Source organism: Saccopteryx bilineata, chromosome 1, assembly GCF_036850765.1.
Source record: "Saccopteryx bilineata isolate mSacBil1 chromosome 1, mSacBil1_pri_phased_curated, whole genome shotgun sequence".
NCBI lineage: Eukaryota > Metazoa > Chordata > Mammalia > Chiroptera > Emballonuridae > Saccopteryx > Saccopteryx bilineata.
The window spans coordinates 139,592,304-139,615,926 of record NC_089490.1 but is presented as its reverse complement, the minus strand read 5'-3'; the positions used below and the strand labels follow the sequence as shown (position 1 = coordinate 139,615,926).

Here is a 23,623-nt window from a genome sequence, read left to right as displayed (position 1 = left end):
GAGGTGAAGCCCACTCCTTCCAAGTGTCCTTGGAAACCTGAGTCTGACTGGGTGGTTGAAGGCATGTTTTATGGACACTCCCTGGAGGACCATGGCCTTTAGTACCTAGCACTGTCCCACCACCCATTTGCTGTATGACCTCCACCTGTCTCAGTTTCCCCACTTATAAAATGGGGACTGATGACAGCACCTGGCAGGTGTTTTTGCAGATCATCTGAAGTGATCCATGTTGGGTAAATGAAATTTAAAGGTCCCACATTTCTGTTAACAGCAGACAAGCAATCAGCTTGGATCGAGATCTGAGGATCCCAGTGTTGAAAGAGGGCCTGAAGTATCTGGTCCAGGTACTGTGCTTCCTGAGTTCCTCTCTCTCAAACCTGCATTTGTTCATCCATCCATCCATCAGATGTTTGCTGTATACCTACTGTGTGGCCAGTACTTTTTCTTCTTTTTTTAAATTATTTATTCATTTTAGAGAGAGGAGTGGGAGGAGCAGGAAGCATCAACGCCCATATGTGCCTTAACCAGGCAAGCCTGGGGTTTCGAACTGGCGACCTCAATGTTATAAGTCGACGCTTTATCCACTGTGCCACCACAGGTCAGGCTGACCAGTAGTTTTTCTAGGACTAAGGCCACACCAGGAACTTTGATGCTGATACCCTGCTGTTTGTTATCTGGTGGGTGATGATAACATCTGATTACGGGGGACTCATACTTTCCCATAAAGGGTAAATCTTAATTCTCTCAGGTGTGGTCCTGTTGCAGGCATTTGAGGATGGCTTTTCCATCCTCCTCACTGGCATGTGCATCTTTTTGGTTCCACCATGTGGAAAAGAGGAGTGTGAACCTGAGTTCCAGGCCTAGATCCTTAACCCATCTAGACTTGGATTTCTCCACCTCGTGATGTGGCATGCTCGTCCTATTGTCAACACTCAGAGGCTCTGGGTGAGTTGCAGCTGTCACCCCCAATGTTTGTGGATGTACCCCTCCCCTGGACTGCTGCAGGAAGAGTCTACCCAACATATTCTCCGTTTGTGATTTTGAAGACTCTGGGAACTCCTAGCCAGGGATCTGGGCCTTGGGCCCTCCTGATGGTGTAAAGGAGAGAAAATGCCCATATTTCTGGAATATCTTAAAAGTTTTGGCCATGGGCCTGACTGGGCGGTGGCGCAGTGGATAGAGCGTCGGACTGGGATGCGGAAGACCCAGGTTCGAGACCCTGAGGTCGCCAGCTTGAGCACGGGCTCATCTGGTTTGAGCAAGGCTCACCAGCTTGGACCCAAGGTCGCTGGCTCGAGCAAGGGTTTACTCGGTCTGCTGAAGGCCCACGGTCAAGGCACATATGAGAAAGCAATCAATGAACAATTAAAGTGTTGCAATGCGCAATGAAAAACTAATGATTGATGCTTCTCATCTCTCCGTTCCTGTCTGTCTATCCCTCTCTCTGACTCTCTCTGACTCTGTTAAAAAAAAAAAGTTTTGGCCATGGCCAGTTAGCTCAGTCTGTTATGAAGTGATGTTCTGAAACAACAAGGTTGTGGGTTCAATCCCCAGTCAGGGCACACACAGGAAGCAAACAAAAAATGCATGATTGAGTGGAACAGCAAATGCTTCCCTTTCCCCTCTGCTCTCTCTCCCTTCCTCTCTCTCTCTTCTAAAAAAAGAAAAAAAAAATCAATAAAAATTAAGCCCTACCCAGATAGCTCAGTTGATTGGAGTGTCGTTCCAGAGCACAGAGGTTGACGGTTCGATTCCCCAGTCAGGGCACATACAGGAGCAGTTTGATGTCCTATTTCCCTGCCTCTCTCAAAATAAATTTTAAGTTTTCAGATCACTAAAAGGTAAGATCCCAGCTTTAGTCAGTGAGTAGCAAGACTTAGTTCTTTTGAGCAAACCTTTAACACAGGATTTACTGAGGTTTCCCTGCTCTGCACAAGACCTTCCCTACTCAGCCGCTTGGCCCATGTTGTTCACCTGTCTGGACTGTCTCCCCAGATTCCTGTTCTTAGGGCTCCATCTCAGTATACTTGCCTTACTGTCAGAACTCAGGGTTTTTTGATGAAAGCACATGACTTGTTTGCTTTGTTTTGCCCTGTAGGTCAACCCCAGGAATCATACACTTCATGAGGCTGGTTTACAGAAGTGTAGGTTTAACTGAGTAGCACATACTAAACCCATAACAGTTTGTTCCACACTAAAAATGAAGATGGATGGCAAAAGAAGTTTCTGCCATGGAAGAATTTAGCATTGAGGTGGGAGGAGAGAAGAAGCCATTGAGTTGTGTTGGGGTTCTTGCTGTGGACAGTCCTGGTGAGGGACTGTGTGGAATGTGGCCCTATCAGTGTAGGCCCACACTGACTCTGTGTCCTGGTGGCTCCTGGACAGCTAGAGGATGAGGTGGAAGGTATGCTCTGTGGATGAGCCAGGGGAATTGGGTTTTCTGCTTAGCGCTTAGGAGTCATTGTAATACGTGACAGATATGGTGGACTTTTAAGCTGTGTAAACATTTGCCAGAAACAAGTAGGAAAGGCAGCAGCCCCCCTCAGATACTGAAGTTCCTCTTGTGTTCTTGGTTCTGTCTTTTTGTAGGAACCAGCCAATTGTCCTTCCTGCACCTTAGGGACCCTCCTGGCCAAGAGCAGTGGAAGGCAGCACCTTGCTCCCCACAGGGCTTTCTCTCCTTTCCCCGCCCCTGCTAACACCTGTTCTTCCAATTCTCAGCCTCTGAAGGGGACAGTGTTATTTTACCTAGCTTTTCTTTGTTTTCTTTTTATACAAGACTGATACATAGTCACTGTTAAGAGAAATGATTTAATATAGAAAGTGAAAGTTTCTTAATAATAATCCGCTCTTCAGAGATGAGTGCTGTGGATTATAGCCCCATTTCTTTCAGTTTTGATTTTAGTAACGTGAGTGTTTCGGCTTACGCCGTTAGCATTCTACTTACGGACTACGTGGGCGAACTAGTTTGGTTGCGCGCGGCGGAAGAATGTGCAGTAACGCAGCCTATGAGTGAGGGAGTTGGCATCCCCCAGTACGCTTACCTACACCATTTTGGACTGTTAGAAGCGCAAGTGTTCCGTTTGTGTTGCATTGTTTGGCAACTTTCTGGCCCTTATCATGGCTCCTAAACGGAAGTTAGAGTCTTCAGATGGTAGTGCTTCGAAGAAGAGGAAAGCCATCACGATGGAAGTGAAATTAGACATTGTGAAGAGATCAGAAAAAGGCGAATCAGCGACGAACATCGGCCACATACTAGGCCTTAGCCGCTCTACTGTAGCAACAATTATCAAGGATAAAGACCGTATCTTAGAGCATATAAAGGGATCAGCCCCTATGAAATCGACTGTGATTACTAAACAGCGAAATGGCATAATGATTGAGATGGAAAGATTGCTAGTTTTGTGGCTGGAAGACCAGCATCAGCGGCATATACCAGTTAGTCTAATGTTGATTCAGGACAAGGCTAAACGATTGTTTGAAGTAATAAAAAGTGAAAAGGGGGAAGGGAGTGAAGAGTTTGTGGCTAGTAGGGGTTGGTTTATGCGTTTCAAAGCTCGTGCCAACTTGCATAACCTTAAGGTGCAGGGTGAAGCTGCTGGTGGGGATGAGAAAGCAGCAAGCGAATTTCCTAATAGGTTGGCTGAATTAATTAAAGAGGGGGGCTACTGTGCTGAACAAGTGTTTAATGTTGATGAGACAGGCCTTTTTTGGAAGCGTATGCCTAATGGGACCTACATCGCCAAGGAGGAGAAGACAACACCAGGCTATAAAGCTGGCAAGGAGAGACTGACTTTGCTTCTTGGGGGGAATGCTGCAGGTGACTTTAAACTCAAACCTCTGTTGGTGTACCAGGCAGAGAATCCAAGAGCACTAAAGGGCATTTGGAAGGGTCAATTGCCTGTCGTCTGGAGATCTAACAAGAAGGCATGGGTGACACTTCAGATTTTTGAGGAGTGGTTTTCCAGTCATTTTGTGCCAGCGGTGAAGAACTACTGTGTTAGTAAGGGGTTACCTTTTAAGGTGTTGCTAGTGCTGGACAATGCCCCTGGTCACCCTGCCCACTTGAATGACTTTAACCCTAATGTCAAGGTGGTTTACCTTCCACCTAATACCACTGCCCTTTTACAGCCCATGGACCAAGGTGTCATTGCCTCTTTCAAGGCCTACTACATTCGGAGGACATTTGCTGCAGCCCTTAATGCAACTGAGAAGGACAAGAACCTGACACTCAAAGACTTCTGGAAGTCTTATAACATTTACAATGCTGTACAGAATATTGCTTTTGCCTGGGATGAAGTGAGGCAAACAAACTTAAATGGTGTGTGGAAAAAACTGTGTCCCCAGTTTGTGTATGACTTCCATGGCTTTGAGGAGTCAGTGGAGGCTATAACAGAGAAGGTTGTTGCCATAGGTAAACAGCTTAATTTGGAGGTGGAGGCTGAGGATGTCACAGAGCTACTGGCATCACATGGAGAGGAGCTATCTGCCGAGGACCTCATTCAACTAGAGAAGCAGCTGATTGAAGAGGAAGAGACAGAAATCCAAGAACCCAAGAGATTAACTACCAAGGGTTTGGCGGAAGGTTTTTCTATGGTAGAGGATGGGCTGGCAAAATTTCAGGCTGAGGACCCCAGTGATGACAGATTCAGTAAGGTCTACAGAGCTGTTATGGATGCCTTGCAATGCTATAGGCAGATTCTGGAAGAGAAGAAGCCATCAACCTTCCAGACTAGCCTGGAACAATTCTTTAAGAAGGTAGAGAGGCCTGCAACAGATCCTGTACCCTCTACATCAGCTGCTTCTCGAGATGAAACACCTGGAGTACAGGTAGAATCATCTCCAGCATCTCCTGCATGTTTCTTAGGTAATCCTGATTCTCCTGACCCAGTATCTCCAGCACCTTCTGCAGGTTCTCCTGCCTCTCCAGCTTCCTCCTCCCACCTTGCAATGCCCCTTCCAGTGTACAAGCCAACCACAGGAATAAAGGTAAGGAATTTTTTTTATACTCATTCTTTATCATTTGTTCTGTTACTGCATACAGTGTACAATACTGTATACTTATGTCCTTTTCCTTTTTCTGTGACTTAGTTGTGTTTTTATGTTCGGGATTATGATTTTACAACTATGTTAGGATAGGTGAGTGATTTAGGCTAGGGTGTGTTTCACCTTACACCAAAATTCGGGTTACATCACTGTCATAGGAATGGAATTGTCATAACCTGAGGATGTACTTTTAAACCATGTGAATGGTATTACACTGTTGTGCAACTTGATTTTCTTATTCAAGTTATTTTTTCTGTCACTCTTTCTTTTTATGTAACATGTCTGTGAGGTATGGACTGGAAAACTGAGGCTCAGAGAGTGATAAGCTTCCCTTCCCAAAACCCCTGTTGCTCCCTAAGGTCTTCCCTCTTTTCTGTGTCCAGTGGTGCAGGCTAGCTGTTAGATCATCTTTCTATTGCCCAAATTAAATTGCATTCCTTATACTTGGTATTAATGGGCTTTGACATTGTTTAAAACTCTAGAGGAATGGTTTTCCAGTTGGCATTTTTGGTGTGAGTTCCTTCTAGATTACAACCACCACATCTCTGTCACTGTCACTCAGAGATAGGTGTCAGGAAGTGGCTCAGGCCCGAAGCAGAATAAGGTCTATTCTGGAAGGAAAGATCAAAGTGCACCTTAGTTTATTTTCACCTGACCCCTCTCCAAGCACCTGGATTTGATTCTCAAAAACGTGGGGAGCCTTCAGAGGGTATACAGATGCAGAACTTGGCTTTGTAAGCTTGGTCAAACTGCTGTCTTGGGGAGTGTGGGTGGAGTTCCTGGGTCTAAGCAGGAGACAAGGGAGGCTGTGCAAGACAAGGGAGAAGTTGCATAGCTCCAGTCCTGGGACCACTAGGGTTCAGAGACCTACCTGTGCTGTGTGTCAAGACTGGAGCTTGACCAGTGACTGGTGAGGCTGGCATCTGGACCCCATCATCACCCAACCTAGTGTCAGTTGCTTCACATGCTCTTCTTCCTTCCTGACAGGAAGGATTGTGTGCCCTACACTACCCTGAGGACAGTGGCTGCCCCATGTGCAGGTCTTCACCTGTCAGCCAATGTTCCTCAGCTTCCCTATATCTCTACTCCCAAACTTCTTCCCCCAGAATTACTTCTTTCCCATCTCAAAAAATCAATTTTTTTCCCCAGTGGCTCAGGCAAAACCCAATAAAAGAAAGCAGCCCTCTCTTGCCTCATGTGCAGCTGTTGGCATGTTGTGATGTCTGTATCCTCTAAAGTACAACCCAACCTTTCTTTGGTCATGTCTCCCTACTGCTACCTCCCCTTCCTGTCCTGGGCCACAAGATACAGAAGCCCCCAGTCTGTCCCCAAATTAGGCAGATGATCCTTTAGAATGAATTGAATCTGTGCTCTCCATGAAGTCAGTCCACACGCAGCACCTCCTTCCATTGCCTCCATGTTCCTTCTGTAATTTAGGAAAAGCACCTCAAGTCCACTTTTCAGTGCATTGTCTTTGTCACTTCTCCCAAGGACATATTGCCAAATCTTACTTTTCTCTTGTCTGAAACAGGAGCATTGCTCAGGTAATCCTGCTGGCATATTAGTAAGGATAGTATAAATAGTCCAGACAGTATTAAAGGTAAAGTTATGGCTCTGTGGCTTGTGTCTGTTTACACTTTATTTTTTACTGGCTGGTGTGACCAACCTGTGCCACTTGTTTCCCATGTCCTGTTAAAAATTCTGGTTCCTGCTGCAGCATAACTCACCCTCTGGAGTTGTTTTAAGACAGATTTTCCTTCTGAGGTTCTCAGACCATTTAGACAGTGGGATTTTACTAAAAGAAAGCAGCTTTTGGTAGAGACAGTTGAAATTTGCGTCTGAGCCAAAGCCATGTCAACAACATTCTGCCCTGGACTTGGCCCCACGTCCCGGGTTCAGTCTGAGCTGTGCCTTTGCTGCCTATAGTGTGTCTAAAACCTGCTCATCTTGGCTGAGGAAGACCATGGTTATGTCCTGCCACCTCTTGCTGGTCCTGCCAGATCAGAGGACAGGACACATTAGCGTAGTCTTGTGCTTGAAGAGTAAGAAGGAGGGGCTGAGTTCCAGCTCTGTTCCCTGTGTAGTAGTCAGTTATTCAGGTAGCCTTGTACCCTAATGGCCTCATCTGTACAATGGGCATGCTGTTTGGATCTGCCTTTCAGGCCGCAGCCTGCACATAATTGCACCAAGAAGGGCTACTCTCTGTGGGCCCTGCATTTCCCAAACAAATAAACCAGTGGTGAAACTTCTACAGTCACTGCTTCCTCTTCATTTTCCTCTCTCCTCACTTGCCAGGAATTCTGAAGCTGATTTAAATTTGCCAGTTGGTGCAATCCAGCCTCTACAGGTGCTCTTTAGAAAGTATTCTAATATACCTCCTCACTGCTTTTTGCAGAAATTGGCAAACTTCATTTCACAAGGTTGGGTTCTTCCTGACTCTTTGTCATCATCCCTAGGTCTGTGTCTGCAAGGCTCTGGCCTCCAGCACTGATGTGCTGAGGGCACTGGCCCTTCCTCTTGAGAGGAAGAGTAGCTACTTACCAGTACCTGCCCTCACAAGGAGCAAGGCCCTAGGGACCAGGGATTGGCCATAGCAAGCCCCATTGAGCCCTAAAACAACTACTTTGCTGTGGCTTTGTCCCCTATGGCAGGCTCTACCCCCTCTAGCTGTGCTTGGCTTTTGTATGGTGGGGGAGGGCTTTAGCATCTCACCTCAGAGTGGCCTGCCAGAGGTGCAGGCTAGGACATTAGTTCTGGGCCTGGGGTTAGCAGCATTCCAGCACACACAGCACAAACCTACAGATTCCTGGGGCCTCTAATGGGGCTGGAGGGACTGGCCTAGTGGGTGTGAGGCTCTGCTCTTGCTCCTCATGATCTGCTTGTTTTATACCAGTGATGATGAAGTGAGGCCACTTCGTACCCCCTGGCCAGTCTGGTGTCTTGGCTTACAGTGATCTTGTTGGCCCCTTTATCCATGGGCAGTTGGATGGAAGGATTTCACACAGGTCCTGGAGTTCATATGATCTTCATAGATAAGATCTCAGGACTTACCCTGTGGGGAGCATGGTCAGGCTAGCGCAGAAGTGGAGTGGGGAAGTATGGGTGCTCTGAGTGCAGGATTGGAAGATACAGTGTTACGCAGTGGGAGTATGTTCTCCTCATCTACTTGGGACTCATTTCTAGTAGGCACCAGGCCAGATTGGGAACTTCTTCCTCAGGGGCAAAATTTCCCCACACTCCAGTGGGGGCCCTTCTTGCCTGAGACCCTGGTATCCTCATCTTCCACCTAGACAGGCTTCTCCCCAGTCCTGACACACACACTTGCCTGCCAAGGCGGCCCTTGTTCCAGTTCCCAGGTATTTAAGGAGCTCCTGTTTGAGGCTGTACCCAAAGGAAAAATAACCCACCCATCTCATTTCAGGCTCTACCTAAAGGGAAGATAATCTACCCCTCTCACAATGATAGACACTTAGGGTAGTGACCTGTCTTCAGTCTCATGGGGAGACCGGATAGACAGACTCATTGAGCAGGCTGACAGGGTTTGTGGTCAAGGCATGTTGAAAAAAAGAAACCTAGCACTTTAGGCTAAGAGGTACATGGGAGCACCTCTTGCTTCCCTGTGGGGCAATGAGGAGATGACAGGAAAGTGGATGAGGGAATGGGAGATCTGGGCGAGAGCAGAGTGATGGGGGTTGTATGGGCGCAGCTGAGGCTGAGCAGTTGCTACAGGGTACACCACAGGCACGGTCTAGGACGCCAGGAGAGGTTGGGGGCAGATGGAGGTCAGTCCATAGCCATTAGCCCTGCCCTCCATTGAGATGGATTGGGGAGCTCTCCAGGGGTGAAGTGGCCATGGGGAGACTTGCTCTGTTCTATCCTTTGGTGCTGCCTATAAGAGCAGATGTCAGTGCCGTGAACGTGTGCGGAGGGGCTGCTTGGCCTCGTCTGCCAGCAGTGAGAAGCAATTGTCCTTTCCTTCCTTTCAGCCTAAATCCACAGTAGGGCAAATTGGGGCAAGGCCTCCTTTAAGGATGTTGCGAGTGAGTCATCTCAGGAGCATGTCCCATATATGATGACATGGCCCCTTTGTTGCCCTGTGCTGCCCCCAGTCCTCTCCAAAACAAGTGTCCATGGGTATTCGCTGCTGAGGGAACTGAGACGCTGACTGCCCTACCTGCATGGACAGAACTGAGAGGCCTTGAGTGTAGGCACACTGCTGGTGTGAATTTGGGCTCTGTGAGGTTCACACAGTATTCTCCCCCTTGGCTGAGTGTTGGTGGACGTGACTGCTGACTGTTCTGAGGAAAACTGGCACTTTGGGAATTCTACTAGAGCTTGGCAGCTATATTCCTTTCTGTCCCCTGGTGAACTCTCATAGTCTTGTTACTTCTGTCCTGTGCTGTTGGATCTTTGAGGCCAGGCTCAGAGCGACCCCTTTAAGAGTGGGTGCCTATGTCCCAGCCTCTGCTATAGAATTCCTGCAGCCTTCCTGCAGGCAGACATCACTGCCTGTCCTCCCTTCTGTCTCCGCCAGGGTTAACAGCACTTCAGCTTGTTGTCTGGAACCGGTTCAGACTAGTTTTTTTGGAAAGTGCTTTGTCTTTCAGACCGAATCCTGGCAAGGGTCATGTGGAGCCTAGTGATTTCATGGGATCAATAACTGACTCAGCTCTTTTTTTTTTTTTCTTTAAATCAAAATATATATGTACTGTAGGTACAGGATGCTGGTACAGCAATGGGCCAGGACTCAGTCTACTCAAAGTTTACCTCACTGTTAGTTAAAGGGTTAAATGTTACCTCTACTCCTCACAGGGAGTAAGGAGGCCACCTTCACTAAAGGGGAGAAAAGGTTAAGAGTCAGCTCGAGTTTTTGCAGTGCAGGACTGGACCTGGTCAGTGACCTTGCTCCTGGTATCACATGGTCCTTTTTCCAGGCTTCCGGACACTTCCAGGGTGTTTACAGTTTTTTCTGTTTGAGTCTGAACACCAAGAATTCTTCTTTCTGATATTTAGCCACCTTCCATTGTTTTTGTTCAGATCCCTGAGTTCTCAGCTCTCCAGATGCTCCACTACTCCTGTCTCAGCCCTTCCTGAGGGCAGTGAAGAAAATGTCACAGGCACACTTTGTGGGCCCTGTGGTGGTTGTACTTACTTCTGCTAATGTCACGTGGCAAGGAAAGTACTCCAAGCTGACACTGAAAAGTTACTAAGAAGGTAGCAACTCTGTTGTGCCAAGTTTAAGTGTCTTGTTTTCTCCTTCCCCAAAGTTCAGAATGACTGAAGAAGCATGTCGGACACGGAGTCAGAAACGAGCGCTTGAACAGGATCCAGTGGAGGATGATGTGGAAAGCAAGAAAATAAAAATGGAGAGAAGATTGTTGGCTTCAGATTTAAACACTGATGGTGACATGAGAGTGACAATTGAGCCAGGAGGCCCAGCCCAAGGATTGCTGACGGGGCCTGAGGTGATGGCCATGGCCAGAGGCGAAGAGCAGGCAGGTGACGGGCCTGTGGACATGCGTACCTCACACAGGTGAGTGGTTGGGGATGGAACCAGGACAGGTCCAGGTGTGACAGGTTAAGTTCAAGGCCCTGCAGAAAGCAGGGTTTGGTGGGTTAGCATGTAGGTGGCTGTGCATTCCATCCCTGGTATCATGTGCCATCCAAGGAACTTCCTTCCTGGGGCCTGGATATCACTGGCACAGGATATGCGTCGCATAGGAGGGGGAGCAGTATCCTCTCTCTACTCCCTGCTATCTGTTCATCTTGGTACTTTTGATTTGTAGAAAATTGAGTTTTTCATTTGGTCATGACTTTCTGCTTTTCAGATGTGCGGCGTAGGAAGCCAGGGATCCTATGCCCTGCTTGGGTCACTTGGCTACAGGCAGAGTCTAGAGCCCAGTGCAGGGTACTTCTCACACATGCTACTGCTCCTCATAGGCAGCTCATCTTGGAGGAGAAGCCTTACCGGGGAGAGGTCTTTTGTGGCTTGCTCTGTTGATTTCTCCTTAGCTGATGCTGATTACTTCAAGATGATCCTTGGCTTTTGTGAGGTTCTTAAGGAAAACTTGAAAGAGGACTCAGTGTACTACCCTATTTCTTCCCTCAGAAACCTTTTCTCCCTATAAAGAGACATTCAGGCCTAGCTACTGCTCCTGTTTGTCACTGCATCCCCTCAGAGTTCTGGTGAGAGCAATTCTCTTCAAAATATTTATACTCAGGTGCCTCAGGACATTTCAACTTGGTCATGTGGGTGTGGCCTCAGCTTCCCAGCGAGCCCTGCAGTTCTTCTGTGGTCTGTCTCTTGTCTTTCTTGCAGACTCACCTCTATGCCTGTTTGCCCAGATGGTGATGGAGGGTGGGAGTGCAGAGCTGAGGAAGCTTGGGGGCTCCTTGCCTTCTAGTGAGTGTCAGACTCTCTCCCAGAGGGGCTTCATCCTAAGGTCTTTGTGTTAAATCCATTTTAGAATACAGACTATTGGTATCCGAAGGAGATCGTCTGACCTGGCCTTTCCTCTTGTTTAAAACTCTTTAACTTCTTTAGTTTAATGGGAAAACCCAAACCCTTCCTATTGGGAGAATGTCTTAGTCTGGGGGGATGGGATATACTTTGTTTCTGCTACCAAGAAAGGCCTTTTCTGTATGGTTTTGGTTTCTGTAGCCCCTGTTCTAAAGCCAGAGGCCTCTTTTAAAGTTCTAGAAATAAATTTATAGCTTCTTTCCCCTCTCTCTGACTTGGTCCTCAGCAATATCTCAGATTGTGAGGATAAAGAAGAGCTTGTGTTTGTGGAGATCTGCTGTGTCCCTTGTATTCCTGGGTTCCTGGTGTACATTTTTTCCTGTAATCACCATGTTCCCATGCAGGGCAAGCCAGTGAATTGTGAGGGGTTAAATGTTGAAGGAGCTCAGAGCTGGACTCTATACTCAGATATTTCTTTTACCAAAGCCTGGGCTGCAGAGACTGCAGTTGGTCTCTGGGCCTCTTGGTCCCAGATTTTCCCCACTGTGCCTGTTGGCTTCCAACCCAAGGGCACTTAGATGATGCAATATTTTATGAAGTTGATGGAGATGATATCTTTACACATAAAGGATGTAAAGGAGCAGGAGGCAGAGATTAATCCAGGCACACAGGGCAGGACCCTCCTGTAGAACTAGAGATACCCCAGGGCATTGTGAAGCTGTGGGAATGTGGAAAGAGCCCGGCTTTGGAAGCCTGTGCGAAGAGTGGGGATCAAATCACATTCTCTGACTGATCTTGCTTAGGTGATCTTTGCCTGTGTTTCTTTTGTAAAATGGGTAATAATATCTGCCTTGCAGGTTGATGGGTGACAGCTGTATACCTAGAATCAGCCTGGTGTATGGTATATGGTAAGAAAAAAAAAATGTTGGCAATAACTGCCCTTTGGTATTAAGCTTCACTGAAAATAAGATGTCGCATGTGTAACTAGTGTCTCCCTGAGTTCATCTGTGTGGTTTGTTGAAAAAGTACAGTTGTGGGTTTTGACAGACTCATGGGATAAAGTTTAGCTCACAGTCATTCTAAAACTATAATTCATTCTGGAGTGAGTAACCACAGTTTTTATGTTAGATGCGAGCAGTCTTTGGATTCTGGTTGAGAATGTCTGACTCTGGATATCCCTTAGAACCTATACACATAAGCAGTCTACCCTTGAAGAACATGGGGGTTAGGGTCATCAATCCCTTGCGCAGCCAAAAATCCATATACAACTTTTTTTTTTTTTTTGTATTTTTCCGAAGCTGAAAACGGGAAGGCAGTCAGACAGACTCCCACAGGCGCCCGACCGGGATCCACCCGGCATGCCCACCAGGGGGCAATGCTCTGCCCACCTTGGGGCGTTGCTCTGCCGCAATCAGAGCCATTCTAGTGCCTGAGGCAGAGGCCACAGAGCCATCCTCAGCACCCGGGCAAACTTTGCTCCAGTGGAGCCTTGGCTGCAGGAGGGGAAGAGAGAGACAGAGAGAAAGGAGAGGGGGAGGGGTGGAGAAGCAGATGAGTGCTTCTCCTGTGTGCCCTGGCCAGGAATCGAACCCGGGACTCCTGCACGCCAGGCCGACGCTCTACCACTGAGCCAACCGGCCCGGGCCATATACAACTTTTGACTCCCCAAAACTTAGTTGTCTCTCAGTGTCCGTGGGTGATTGGTTCCAGGATCCCCTCCCAATACCAAAAACTGACAAATGTAAATTCAACCACATCAATAACTGCATTAAATGGGAATAGTCTAAATACCCAAATTAAAAAGGCATAAATTATCAGAGTAGAACAAAAAGCAATCCAGTTTAATTATGTGTTGTCTATAAGAAACATTGCTTAGATCTTTCACTTAGATGGGGAAACATACATTATAAGTAAACATACAAAAAGTAGAATGACTATATTATACTAGATAAATCTAGACTTTGAGACAAGCAGTGTTATTGGAACCAGAGAGGGACATTTTATTTTATTTTATTTATTTATTTATTTATTTTTATTTTTTTTCATTTTTCTGAAGCTGGAAACAGGGAGAGACAGTCAGACAGACTCCCGCATGCGCCCGACCGGGATCCACCCGGCACGCCCACCAGGGGCACGCTCTGCCCACCAGGGGGCGATGTTCTGCCCCTCTGGGGCGTCGCCATGTTGCGACCAGAGCCACTCTAGCGCCTGAGGCAGAGGCCACAGAGCCATCCCCAGCGCCCGGGCCATCTTTGCTCCAATGGAGCCTTGGCTGCGGGAGGAGAAGAGAGAGACAGAGAGGAAAGCACGGCGGAGAGGTGGAGAAGCAAATGGGCGCTTCTCTTGTGTGCCCTGGCCGGGAATCGAACCCGGGTCCTCCGCACGCTAGGCCGACGCTCTACCGCTGAGCCAACCGGCCAGGGCGAGAGGGACATTTTATAACAATACATCAGAAAGATTCAATAGTTGTAAACGTATATGCATCTGATAACAGAACCCCAAAATATCTGAGGCATAAGCTAATATGCTTAATAGTAGAAGTAGACAATTTGTCAGTTATAAAGATTTCTGTGCTCCCCCTTCTAAATAGGAAGTCAGTATAGTTCTGGAAGACTTGAAGAACACTGTTGATCTGTTTGGCTAACAAGCATCTATAGAACACTCCATCTGGTGACTGCAGAATATATCTTCTCACAAGTACATGGAACATTCTCCAGGCTAGAGCATGTGCTAGGCCATAAAACAAGTCTCAAGGATGGCTGTAATAAAAAAAGAGAGACAAGTGTGACAAGGATTTGGAAAAATGAATCCTCATACGTAGTGGGAATGTAAAGTGGTGAGAATGTAAAATGTTTGACATTTCTTACAAAGTTAGACATGAACTTCCATGTGACTTAGCAATCTATCCAAGAGAAATGAAAACATATGACTATACAAAGGCAGGTACTTGGACATCCTTAGCAGCATGGTTTGTAATAGCTAAAGAATAGAAACAGTCCACATATCCCTGGCTGAACAAGATATGCTAAGTTTGTATAGTAGATGCCTGTTCAGAAATGAAAAGTACAAATGTGTCGCTACATGCTACAACATGGATGATTCTCAGGCTCATCATGTTGAGGAAGAGACTCCCAACCCAGAGACTGTGTGTTGTAGAATTTAATCTATAGAGAGTATCCAAGAAAGCAAGCGGTATAGAGAGAAGTCATTGGCTCCATGGGGCAGGGCACGGTGGGTGATTAATCGCTCATGGGTACAAGGGAACTTTTTGGGGTGATGAAAATTCTAAAATTGGATTGTGGTGATGGTTGCACAACTCTAAATTTACTAAAAATCATTGGATTGTACTCTTACAATGGAAAAATTTTGTAGTATGTAAATTATACCTTAATATGGATGCTTTAAAAAAACAAACAAGATTAAAATAGTTTGGTTTCCATTCTGGCATCCATAAGTGCTGACAGGAAAAAAAATATCACACAGCTGGGAGTTGTGAGCTTGTTGGTCTTGTAAGGCCAACCAGAAGATTGGGCATGGACTGCCCTCCCCCCACCTCAAGTCAGGACCATTAGATAAGACTGAAGCTGGGGCAGGCAGGGAAGCTGTGCTGAGTTCTTCATTTTTGTTTCTGTGATAAGTAGATTCTACTGTACTTTCGTATAGATGAGAGTCTTTCTGTCATAAATTTTTGATCTTCAGAAACAATCTGGGAAACACACAGGTGAGAACAACTCTCTCCCTCCTTCCCTTGGGTTAAGGAGCATTTAACTCAGCAAAACATGAAATTCTTTAGATGTTCTGCACCTGAAATGTAAAGGCTAGGTCCCTTGTCACCCTGGACATATGTGGGGTGGCGGGGGGGGGGGTCTGTTCTGTGAACACGTTTCACTGAAAATATGTTTGTGTGTGTTTTTTTCTGTGGCACCAACTCTGTGACAGGCTGGTCCTAGGGACAGAAATTACCTGATCATGCTACTTTCTGGGATACCATATTATGAAAGAACATGCAGAAGTCTTGGGGAGACTGTTAAGGGTGAGGCTTATGAAGGATGAAAGTCAATGGATGCCTGAGCAGACCATCTCTACTTCCTCATTTTACCTGGAAGTAAACACAGGACAGGGGCAGACTGGGAGTTCCCCCCCTTTTTTTTTCTTCTCTTTTTCTGAAGCTGGAAACAGGGAGAGACAGTCAGACAGACTCCCGCATGCGCCCGACCGGGATCCACCCAGCACGCCCACCAGGGGGCAACGCTCTGCCCCTCTGGGGCGTCGCTCTGTTGCGACCAGAGCCACTCTAGCGCCTGGGGCAGAGGCCAAGGAGCCATCCCCAGCGCCCGGGCCATCTTTGCTCCAATGGAGCCTTGGCTGCGGGAGGGGAAGAGAGAGACAGAGAGGAAGGAGGGGGGTGGTGGAGAAGCAAATGGGCGCTTCTCCTATGTGCCCTGGCCGGGAATCGAACCCGGGTCCCCCGCACGCCAGGCTGATGCTCTACCGCTAAGCCAACCGGCCAGGGCCTCTGTTTCCCCTTTTTAATAGCCTGCCATGTGTACCTTGGATATGGTGCAGGTATCCTAGTGACTGCCAGTTCTGGCTTCTGTTGGGGCTTGTGGCCTTGAGGCAGTCTATGTATCTCCCTCCTCTTTCCTCCCCTATCGCATTATGCATCTCATTAGCTGTGGAATGGGGCTTCACTCAGACCAAGGACATATCCCTATGTGGTGTGGGTGGCAGGGGCTTCTTTGCCCACCAAGGGCCTATTGGGAACTGGCAGCATTCTGAACCTTTGGAGATGTTATTAGCTTCAGTTTTTCTGACTTTCCAGCTCCTGGTCAAGCACTTGGAAATTTGAATAGACTGTAGTGCAGGGGTCCCCAAACTTTTCACACAGGGGGCCAGTTCACTGTCCCTCAGACCGTTGGAGGGCCGGACCATAAAAAAAAAACTATGAGCAAATCCCTATGCACACTGCACATATCTTATTTTTAAGTAAAAAAACAAAATGGGAACAAATACAATATTTAAAATAAATAACAAGTAAATTTAAATCAACAAACTGACCAGTATTTCCATGGGAACTATGCTCCTCTCACTGACCACCAATGAAAGAGGTGCCCCTTCCGGAAGTGCCGCGAGGGCCGGATAAATGGCCTCGGGGCCGCATGTGGCCCGCGGGCCGTAGTTTGGGGACTCCTGCTGTAGTGTTCACTAAAAGTGCTATTTACTGGATCTGCAAAGCTGGCAAGGCACCTTTTTGAAGTTGGTATCTTCAATGACAGAATCACTGTTTTATCTTTCTGTTGAGACTTGAGCATTCACCAAAAGAGTAGTAGAGGGCGACACAGCTATGTAGAAACCAGTCACCTCTTTTGTGCCCAGGGATCTCATTGGACAATCAGTTGAATTAAGACGGCTTGGGGGGCCCACAGTAGTGAGTGTGAGTGTTGTGGCCGCATCATTCATGCCCACGTTAACATCTAGGTCTTCTTCAAAAGCAAAAATGAATCTTAAGAATAACATGGTAATGCAGCCACTTGTTATCAGTAATGTAAAAATGTGTGAATAGCCTGTTCTATGTAGAAATGGGCCCTGCAGAAAAAGGTTTACATCAGCTAAGATGACTTCATGGGTCATAGAGCTTTTGTTGTTTGGATAATACTCTTCATAAGTGGCCTCCTGGGAGGGGAAGGATGAAATAAACAATGGGGCTGCCTGCCCTGGCAGGAGGTAACACCGTGTGAGCCTCTCCCAGTGCAGTTTGCCCACATGCATCCATCTATGTAGTCTAAAGCCTTAGCAGGATGCTGAACCTTTTCATCACCCCAGAAAATTTCCTCAAGCCCTCCATGCTTTCCTCCCCTCCCTGACTGGGTGCACTCTCCTACTCTAGACTGATCTCTCAGATCTCCTACAAATGGAGTCATGCAATATGTGTTCAATGGGGCTTCTCTCTGTGTGCGTAGAGATTCATTCGTGTTGTGTGTGTGTATTTTGCTGAGCGATTCCTGAGTGATTATGCATAGTTATTTATTCACCTATTTACACACACCAGGGCTGGGGGAGCACAGCTGCCGTGTTCATCCCTGCAGATGTCTTCACTTGGACATTGATCCTCGTTTCTCTTGCTAAACACCTTGGGTTGAATTTTAGGGTCCTAGGGTAGGTGAATATTAGGGTCCTAGGGTAGGTGTGTGTTGTTTTAAAGAAACTACCAGGCCTTTCCCCCAAAATTTCCAGAGCATTCTGCTCTTGCAGGTGTGGGGGACTGGCCACTTCTTTCTTACTTGGTGTCTTCAGTCCTTACAATTTTAGCAAGCGGGTCTCCAAAGAGGTTGGGGTCTAGGTCCTAGCTCGCTTGTATGACCATCAGTCTTTCCCCCTTGGTGATAGAAGGGTGATCAGAGTCCCCACCTGCCCTATTCTCAGGACCATGCCCCACTGCAGCTGTGCCCGGCCTGTCGGCCAGCTGTCTGCTGGAATGTGGGTCTTCGAGTGAGTTGGGCGAATATGACACAGCTGTGGGTCTAAAGGGCCCTGCTTCTCACACAGCCAAGTAGGTTGGGCGTGGCCTTCACCCTGGTTCTTCCTCACAGGGATTTATCTCTCTGTCTTGTGAGAGCTTTGAAAATCCTGCAGCCAGCAGCCTGTTCCTTCCATTAGACCATCACTTCCTCTAGTTGGTGCTCTAGCACTCTGGGAGACTCTTTGTAGCCTAGCCCCTCCCCAGCACCTGTTGTGGGCTGGTTGCTGCCTTTCACTGCTGATTCTCTGTCTGCTGCTGGGCAACTTCCAGGAGAGTTTGGGCAGCTCCATCAGCTCCAACTAGAAATCTTAGGCTGCTTGCATTTCTTAGTGAGTTTAGCACGTGGGAACAGAGAGGTACATACCTTTGGAAATTGGTTCCTTTTTCCGAATTCTCTTCCCTGCCTCAGCTGCCACCTCTGAACTACTTTGACCTCTCTTCATCTACTCCTCATTCTCTGCCTTTCCCTTTCCCTTTGGGCTTCTCATCCCAGTTCTGTGTCCACCTGCCTTTATTCTTTATAGCTTATTCCAGGTTTAAAATAATGGACCTAAACCTGACCTGTGGTGGCACAGTGGATAAAGCATCTACCTGGAACACTTAGGTCGCCAGTTCGAAACCCCAGGCTTTGATGCTTCCTGCTCCTCCCACCTTCTCTCTCTTTCTTTTCTCTTCTCTCTAAAATGAATAAATAAAATCTTTAAAAAAAATAGTAGAAATAGTTGAGGGGGTTCACTATACTTTTAAAAGTCATTAGATTATTTTGGGGTACCAGGGTGACAGATTCTGGGTGCTCCTAAAGTAACCCCATTCACACTAGGTACAGTATGAACAAGCTTGATGACTGCTCAGGAATGCTGTGGTGCTACCATATTTCTGTTGCCTTAATGGCGCTCTCCTCTGGCCATGGAGGGGATGATTTCTCACTAGACAGTGGGAGCCTTCTGGGGATGTCCTGTGTGGTGGCCCGTGTGAATGGTCATCAAGGCAAGCACCCTAAGTGCTCATCCTTCAGCAGTCAGTAATGCTTCTCTCCACACGTGTGAATTAGGCTGATATACAGACTATTTTGAAGTTACTTGGTAAAATTCTGCAGTGCAGTTTCTGATACCTCCTCACAGCACATTTTCTTGCTAGTGCTTTGTCACATATTGACAGGCTTGTTACCCTGTAACCAGTGCCCTGGCTGTGTTAGTGGGTCATTTAAATGTTCCAGTTGCAAGGGTATGTGAGGGAGAGTCTTTGATCAGCCCTCCACTGGGCTGGCTAAAACTGCTCTTATATACACTGCTTTTTATCTTGCAGACAGTTTCTCTGCCATGTTGAGAGCAGTTGTACCAGAACCATAACCACCTAGGAGACAGAGGTGGCATGTGCACTGGCCAGAGCACTGGAGCTAAGGGATCCATCCTGTCTCCTACAACCACCTAACCTGGTGAAGGAACAAGATAAAAGGGGCCTGTGTTTAGAACAGGTGGAAACAAGTGTGAATTCCTGGGACCTCCCAAGGGTTTTGTAACCCCAGTTGGGACAAGCAGGGGTCATACCAGGACAGGAGCATTTTCTCAGTTCCCTGGAGGAAAAAGGGAGCTGGCCTGTTTGCAAGATATTGCAAAGATTTTTTTCCTCAAGAAAATTAGCACATAAGTTATAATTTATGAGTCTGAGGATGGTGCAGCAGAAGGAGCCATGGGACTCATGGGTATCTAAGAACGAGGGAGAGGAGAATAGGGAGGTGGCCATAGGCCCCTTTGCAGGGGGTGACATACGCAGCCAGTCAGGGTCAGATGCCATTGGCTATGCGAGTTCCCTTTGGTCAAAGCAACCTCAGGGCAGCACCTTGGACAGGCCCACCTGAGGGCAGGATGGGCAAGGAGGTGGGAAGTGTGTGAGGGGTGGATAGACAGGAGACATATACCAGCTCTTGCTGCATATTCCCTTCTCTGGGTCCCAAGCCATAATGCTGTTTATTTTTGGAGCTTAATCTTAAAAATAGTTGTGATGTAACCACATTGCAAAGCTTCAGGTCTTAGTGAGTCTGAGACCTGGTGGCTTGCAGTGTTCCTCAAGGCAAGGCATTGACGACTCTCAGAAGCAGCTTTAACACAGTGGTGCACTGAGAATGATTGGTCCAGGCATGCAGCGTTTCTTTCTTTTGGGAGCACTCAGCAGTGTCCATGGGCAGTGTTGGACAAAGCAGTCCTGTTGCCACTTTCAAGATTGCTGACAGCCTGGAATTTGGGGCTTGAGGTCCCTGGAGCCATTGGTTTGGTCAGAGTTGGAGCCTGAGAGGGCCTAGATTGGTAGGAGCAGGGTGGCTATCTGGCTGAGAAGGATGGGCCCAGTACCCTCTAGAGTGGGGAGGGTTGGTGCTCTGGGCCCGGGTGGAGCCAAGGAGTACCTGGACTTGAGGGTGGAGGCGGACCTGTTGGGGAAGAGAGAAGATTCCTTAACCTAGAGAGTGAAAGTCTGTGGGGAGTGGGACATGGGGTGCAGGGTATTGTACTGGCATTGGGGGCCTGAGCTGGCCACTGGGTGTCTGTGCTTGGTCTCCCTATCTACAGACACATGGGTCAGAGCAGAGCTGCCCTAGGAGGTTCCAAGATCTCTGCATTAGGTAACTGCAGGGCCTGTACAATTGCTACTTTTATTAAAGGCCACAAAAACAGGGTGCCAAATTTTGCTGACTTAGAATTGAATAGATTTTATAGAGAAATTATGGCATATCTGTAGGTTGAGTCCTGTTAAATTTTTAGTACCTCTAACTTTTTTTTTTTTTTTTTTTAACACTATTTTTTTTTAATGGGGTGACATCAATAAATCAGGGTACATACATTCAAAGAAAACATTTCCAGGTTATCTTGTCGTTTAGTTATGTTGCATACCCATCACCCAAAGAGAGATCGTCCTCTGCCACCCTCCTTCCAGTTCTCTCTGTACCCCTCCCCCTCCCCTCCCCCTCTCCCTCCTTCCCTCCCCCCACCCCCCTTAGCCACCACACTCCTGTTCATGCCTCTCAGTCTCGCTTTTATGTCCCACTAATGTATGGAATCCTGCAGTTCCTGTTTTTTTCTGATTCGCTTATTTCACTCCGCACAATGCTACCAAGACTCCACCATTCCGCTATAAGTGATCCAATGTCACCATTTCTCCTAGCTGAATAATATACCATGGTGTATATGTGCCCCGTCTTCTTCATCTAGTCCTCTATTTTTTTTACAGTGATTAAAAGCCTTTAAGCAAACTCTTGGCCAATACAGCAAGAATCCATAAATGAGTAGTGTCCTTAACATGTTCCCCAAGTCCAAGTTGGCCCCCTCACCATGCCAAATCCCTGAAAAATGCAACCCAACCACAGTTCAGTCTGTTAGGAGCTGTTACAGGGAGCAGGAGTCCAGGAAAGTTCCCCACAGGAAAAGTCCGTATGGCACTGGAATTGTTGTCACCATTCTGTACTTTGCAGCTCATGTCCAAGTCCCAATGACCACTGCTTCTAGCTGGTAATGATTCAGGTAGACTGGAAAAAGCCATTTGCAGCATGCGTGGATATGGAGCTTCTGTTCTCCTCTGCCTGGAGAGTTGAGACCAGGTTGCTTTTCCCTGGAGCTCTGTGACTGTGGCCTGGTAAAGAGAACCTTGGGATACACTAAGCTGGGTGGCAAAGGTAAATTCATAATACAAGTTGGCAAAAGGAGGAAAGAGAGCTCTAAATTAAGAGTAGGTCCCAGCCTGAAATATGAGTGGGGCATTGAGGTAGGAGGAATAAAGGAATCACTATATATTAAGCAAAGCAGCAGAAAATAGGACTATCAACACCCACAACAGAGATCTTTGAGGGAAGAATAAAGAACCTGACTATTCAGGCAAAACATAGTTAAGTGGCCCTTGTGCAAATGAGATCAGTTTACCTGCTTCTTGGAAGAAATACCCTAGGCTCGTCCACAGTGTCGTAGATGGGGTCGACGGCCCTGGGCACCTTCAGCCTTCAGTGGCAAACCCCAGCATTCTGGGCAAGGTTAGGTCATAGGTGGCTGGAGCAGGCCTGGAAGAGACTGAACCCTCCCTTAGAGGAGCGAGGGGGAAGCCTACCTTCCAGTGTCCCTGTTTCCTCACAGCAGAGGTGTGTAAGCCTGGCAGGCTTTAGCTCAATGACCTTCCTTTCCACTATTGAAGCAGGACCCAGATGGCATCCTATGAGACCCCTTTGGGGTGCTGGAGCCTTTAAGGGTGTATCCTAAAAGCTGGTAGTTCCCCCTGATCTCTATTGGGCTTTTTCTGCCTCTAGGTATCTTAAAAGCCATTCTCAGAAGATCTCGCTGAGGGGTTTGAGGATCCCCATCCGCCTATATAAATCTTTTCCATATATCTGGAGCTATTTGGAAAAAAGACAGAACAGTGTTATTAGCTAGATCTAAAAAGAAGGTAGATTTGGTGTCTCCTGTTCATCAGCTTTCAAAAGAAATGTAAATTTTTTTTTTTTAAGTTAAAAGCATGATATGGTAGACCCGTCGGAGTCATTGGCCTGGTGTGCAGAATTCCCGGGTTCAATTCCCGGCCAGAGCACACAGGAGAAGCGCCCATCTACCTCTCCACCCCTCCCCCTCTCCCCCCTCCTGGTCCCTCTCCTCCCGCCCACAGCCAAGGCTCCACCGGAGCAAATCCACCCTGGGCACTAAGGATGGCCCCATGGCCTCCGCCCCAGTTGCTAGAATGACTCCGGTTGTAACAGAGCAACATCCCAGATGGGCTGAGCATTCCCCCCCGGTAGGCATGCCAGGTGGATCCCAGTCAGGCGCATGCAGGAGTCTGTCTGCTTGCCTCCCCATCCCCATCCTCAGAAATATACAAAAAATAAATAAATAAAAGAAAAAATACAAAAAAAAAAAAAATACAAAAAAAAAAAGGGGGGGGGAGGTCATTCCCTTGTGCTAAAGCACCAGGGAGCATGGAGTGAGCTTGAGTATGTCCTATGAAACATGGAGCTCTATGTTTACATATAAGACTTTGAAGAAGGAGGAACTGCTGAAATAGTTTGTCAGCATTTGTCCCTAAGACAGCAGTCTTTATAGGGGGAACACCATACGTAAATATTTGCTGTCTGTCTATAGATTAAGGGGGGAATATGGCAAATGCTGAAAAGCCATGATCTTTGTGCCCCTCCCCTCCCCCAACCCCCTCCCTCTCCTCCCCCCACCCTGTAACCCCAACACTGTTGTTCATGTCTCTGAGTCTCATCTTTATGTCCCACCTATGTGTGGAAACATATAGTTCTTAGTTTTTTCTGATTTACTTCTTTCACTCAGTATAATGTTATCAAGGCCCATCCATGTTGTTGTAAAAGATCCTATGTCATCATTTCTTATGGCTGAGTAGTATTCCATAGTATATATATACCAAAGCTTTTTAATCCACTCATCCTCTGATGGACACTTGGGCTGTTTCCAAATCTTTGCTATTGTGAACAATGCTGCCATAAACATGGGGGTGCATTTCTTCTTTTCAAACAGTGCTATGGTGTTCTTGGGGTATATTCCTACCAGTGGTATAGCTGGGTCAAAAGGCAGTTCGATTTTTAATTTCTTGAGGTATCTCCATAC

At 47.2% G+C, this 23,623-nt stretch overlaps 1 protein-coding gene across 9 annotated transcripts in view; it reads left to right on the top strand.

Annotated features, from left to right (window-relative positions):
• GATAD2A (GATA zinc finger domain containing 2A) overlaps positions 1-23,623 on the top strand; it is a 133,348-nt gene that overhangs the window by 76,309 nt on the left and 33,416 nt on the right. For 4 of the 9 annotated variants that reach the window (XM_066268337.1, XM_066268299.1, XM_066268326.1 and 1 more), the window contains one exon: positions 10,314-10,579. The exons of 1 other annotated variant lie outside the window; for it this stretch is intronic. In XM_066268337.1, the coding sequence (XP_066124434.1) occupies positions 10,320-10,579 (260 nt within the window). In that variant the 5' untranslated portion in view covers positions 10,314-10,319. Of the gene's footprint in view, positions 1-4,867; positions 4,990-10,313; positions 10,580-23,623 lie in introns of all 9 variants that reach the window. 4 more of the 9 variants (XM_066268273.1, XM_066268283.1, XM_066268317.1 and 1 more) reach the window with 2 other exon arrangements.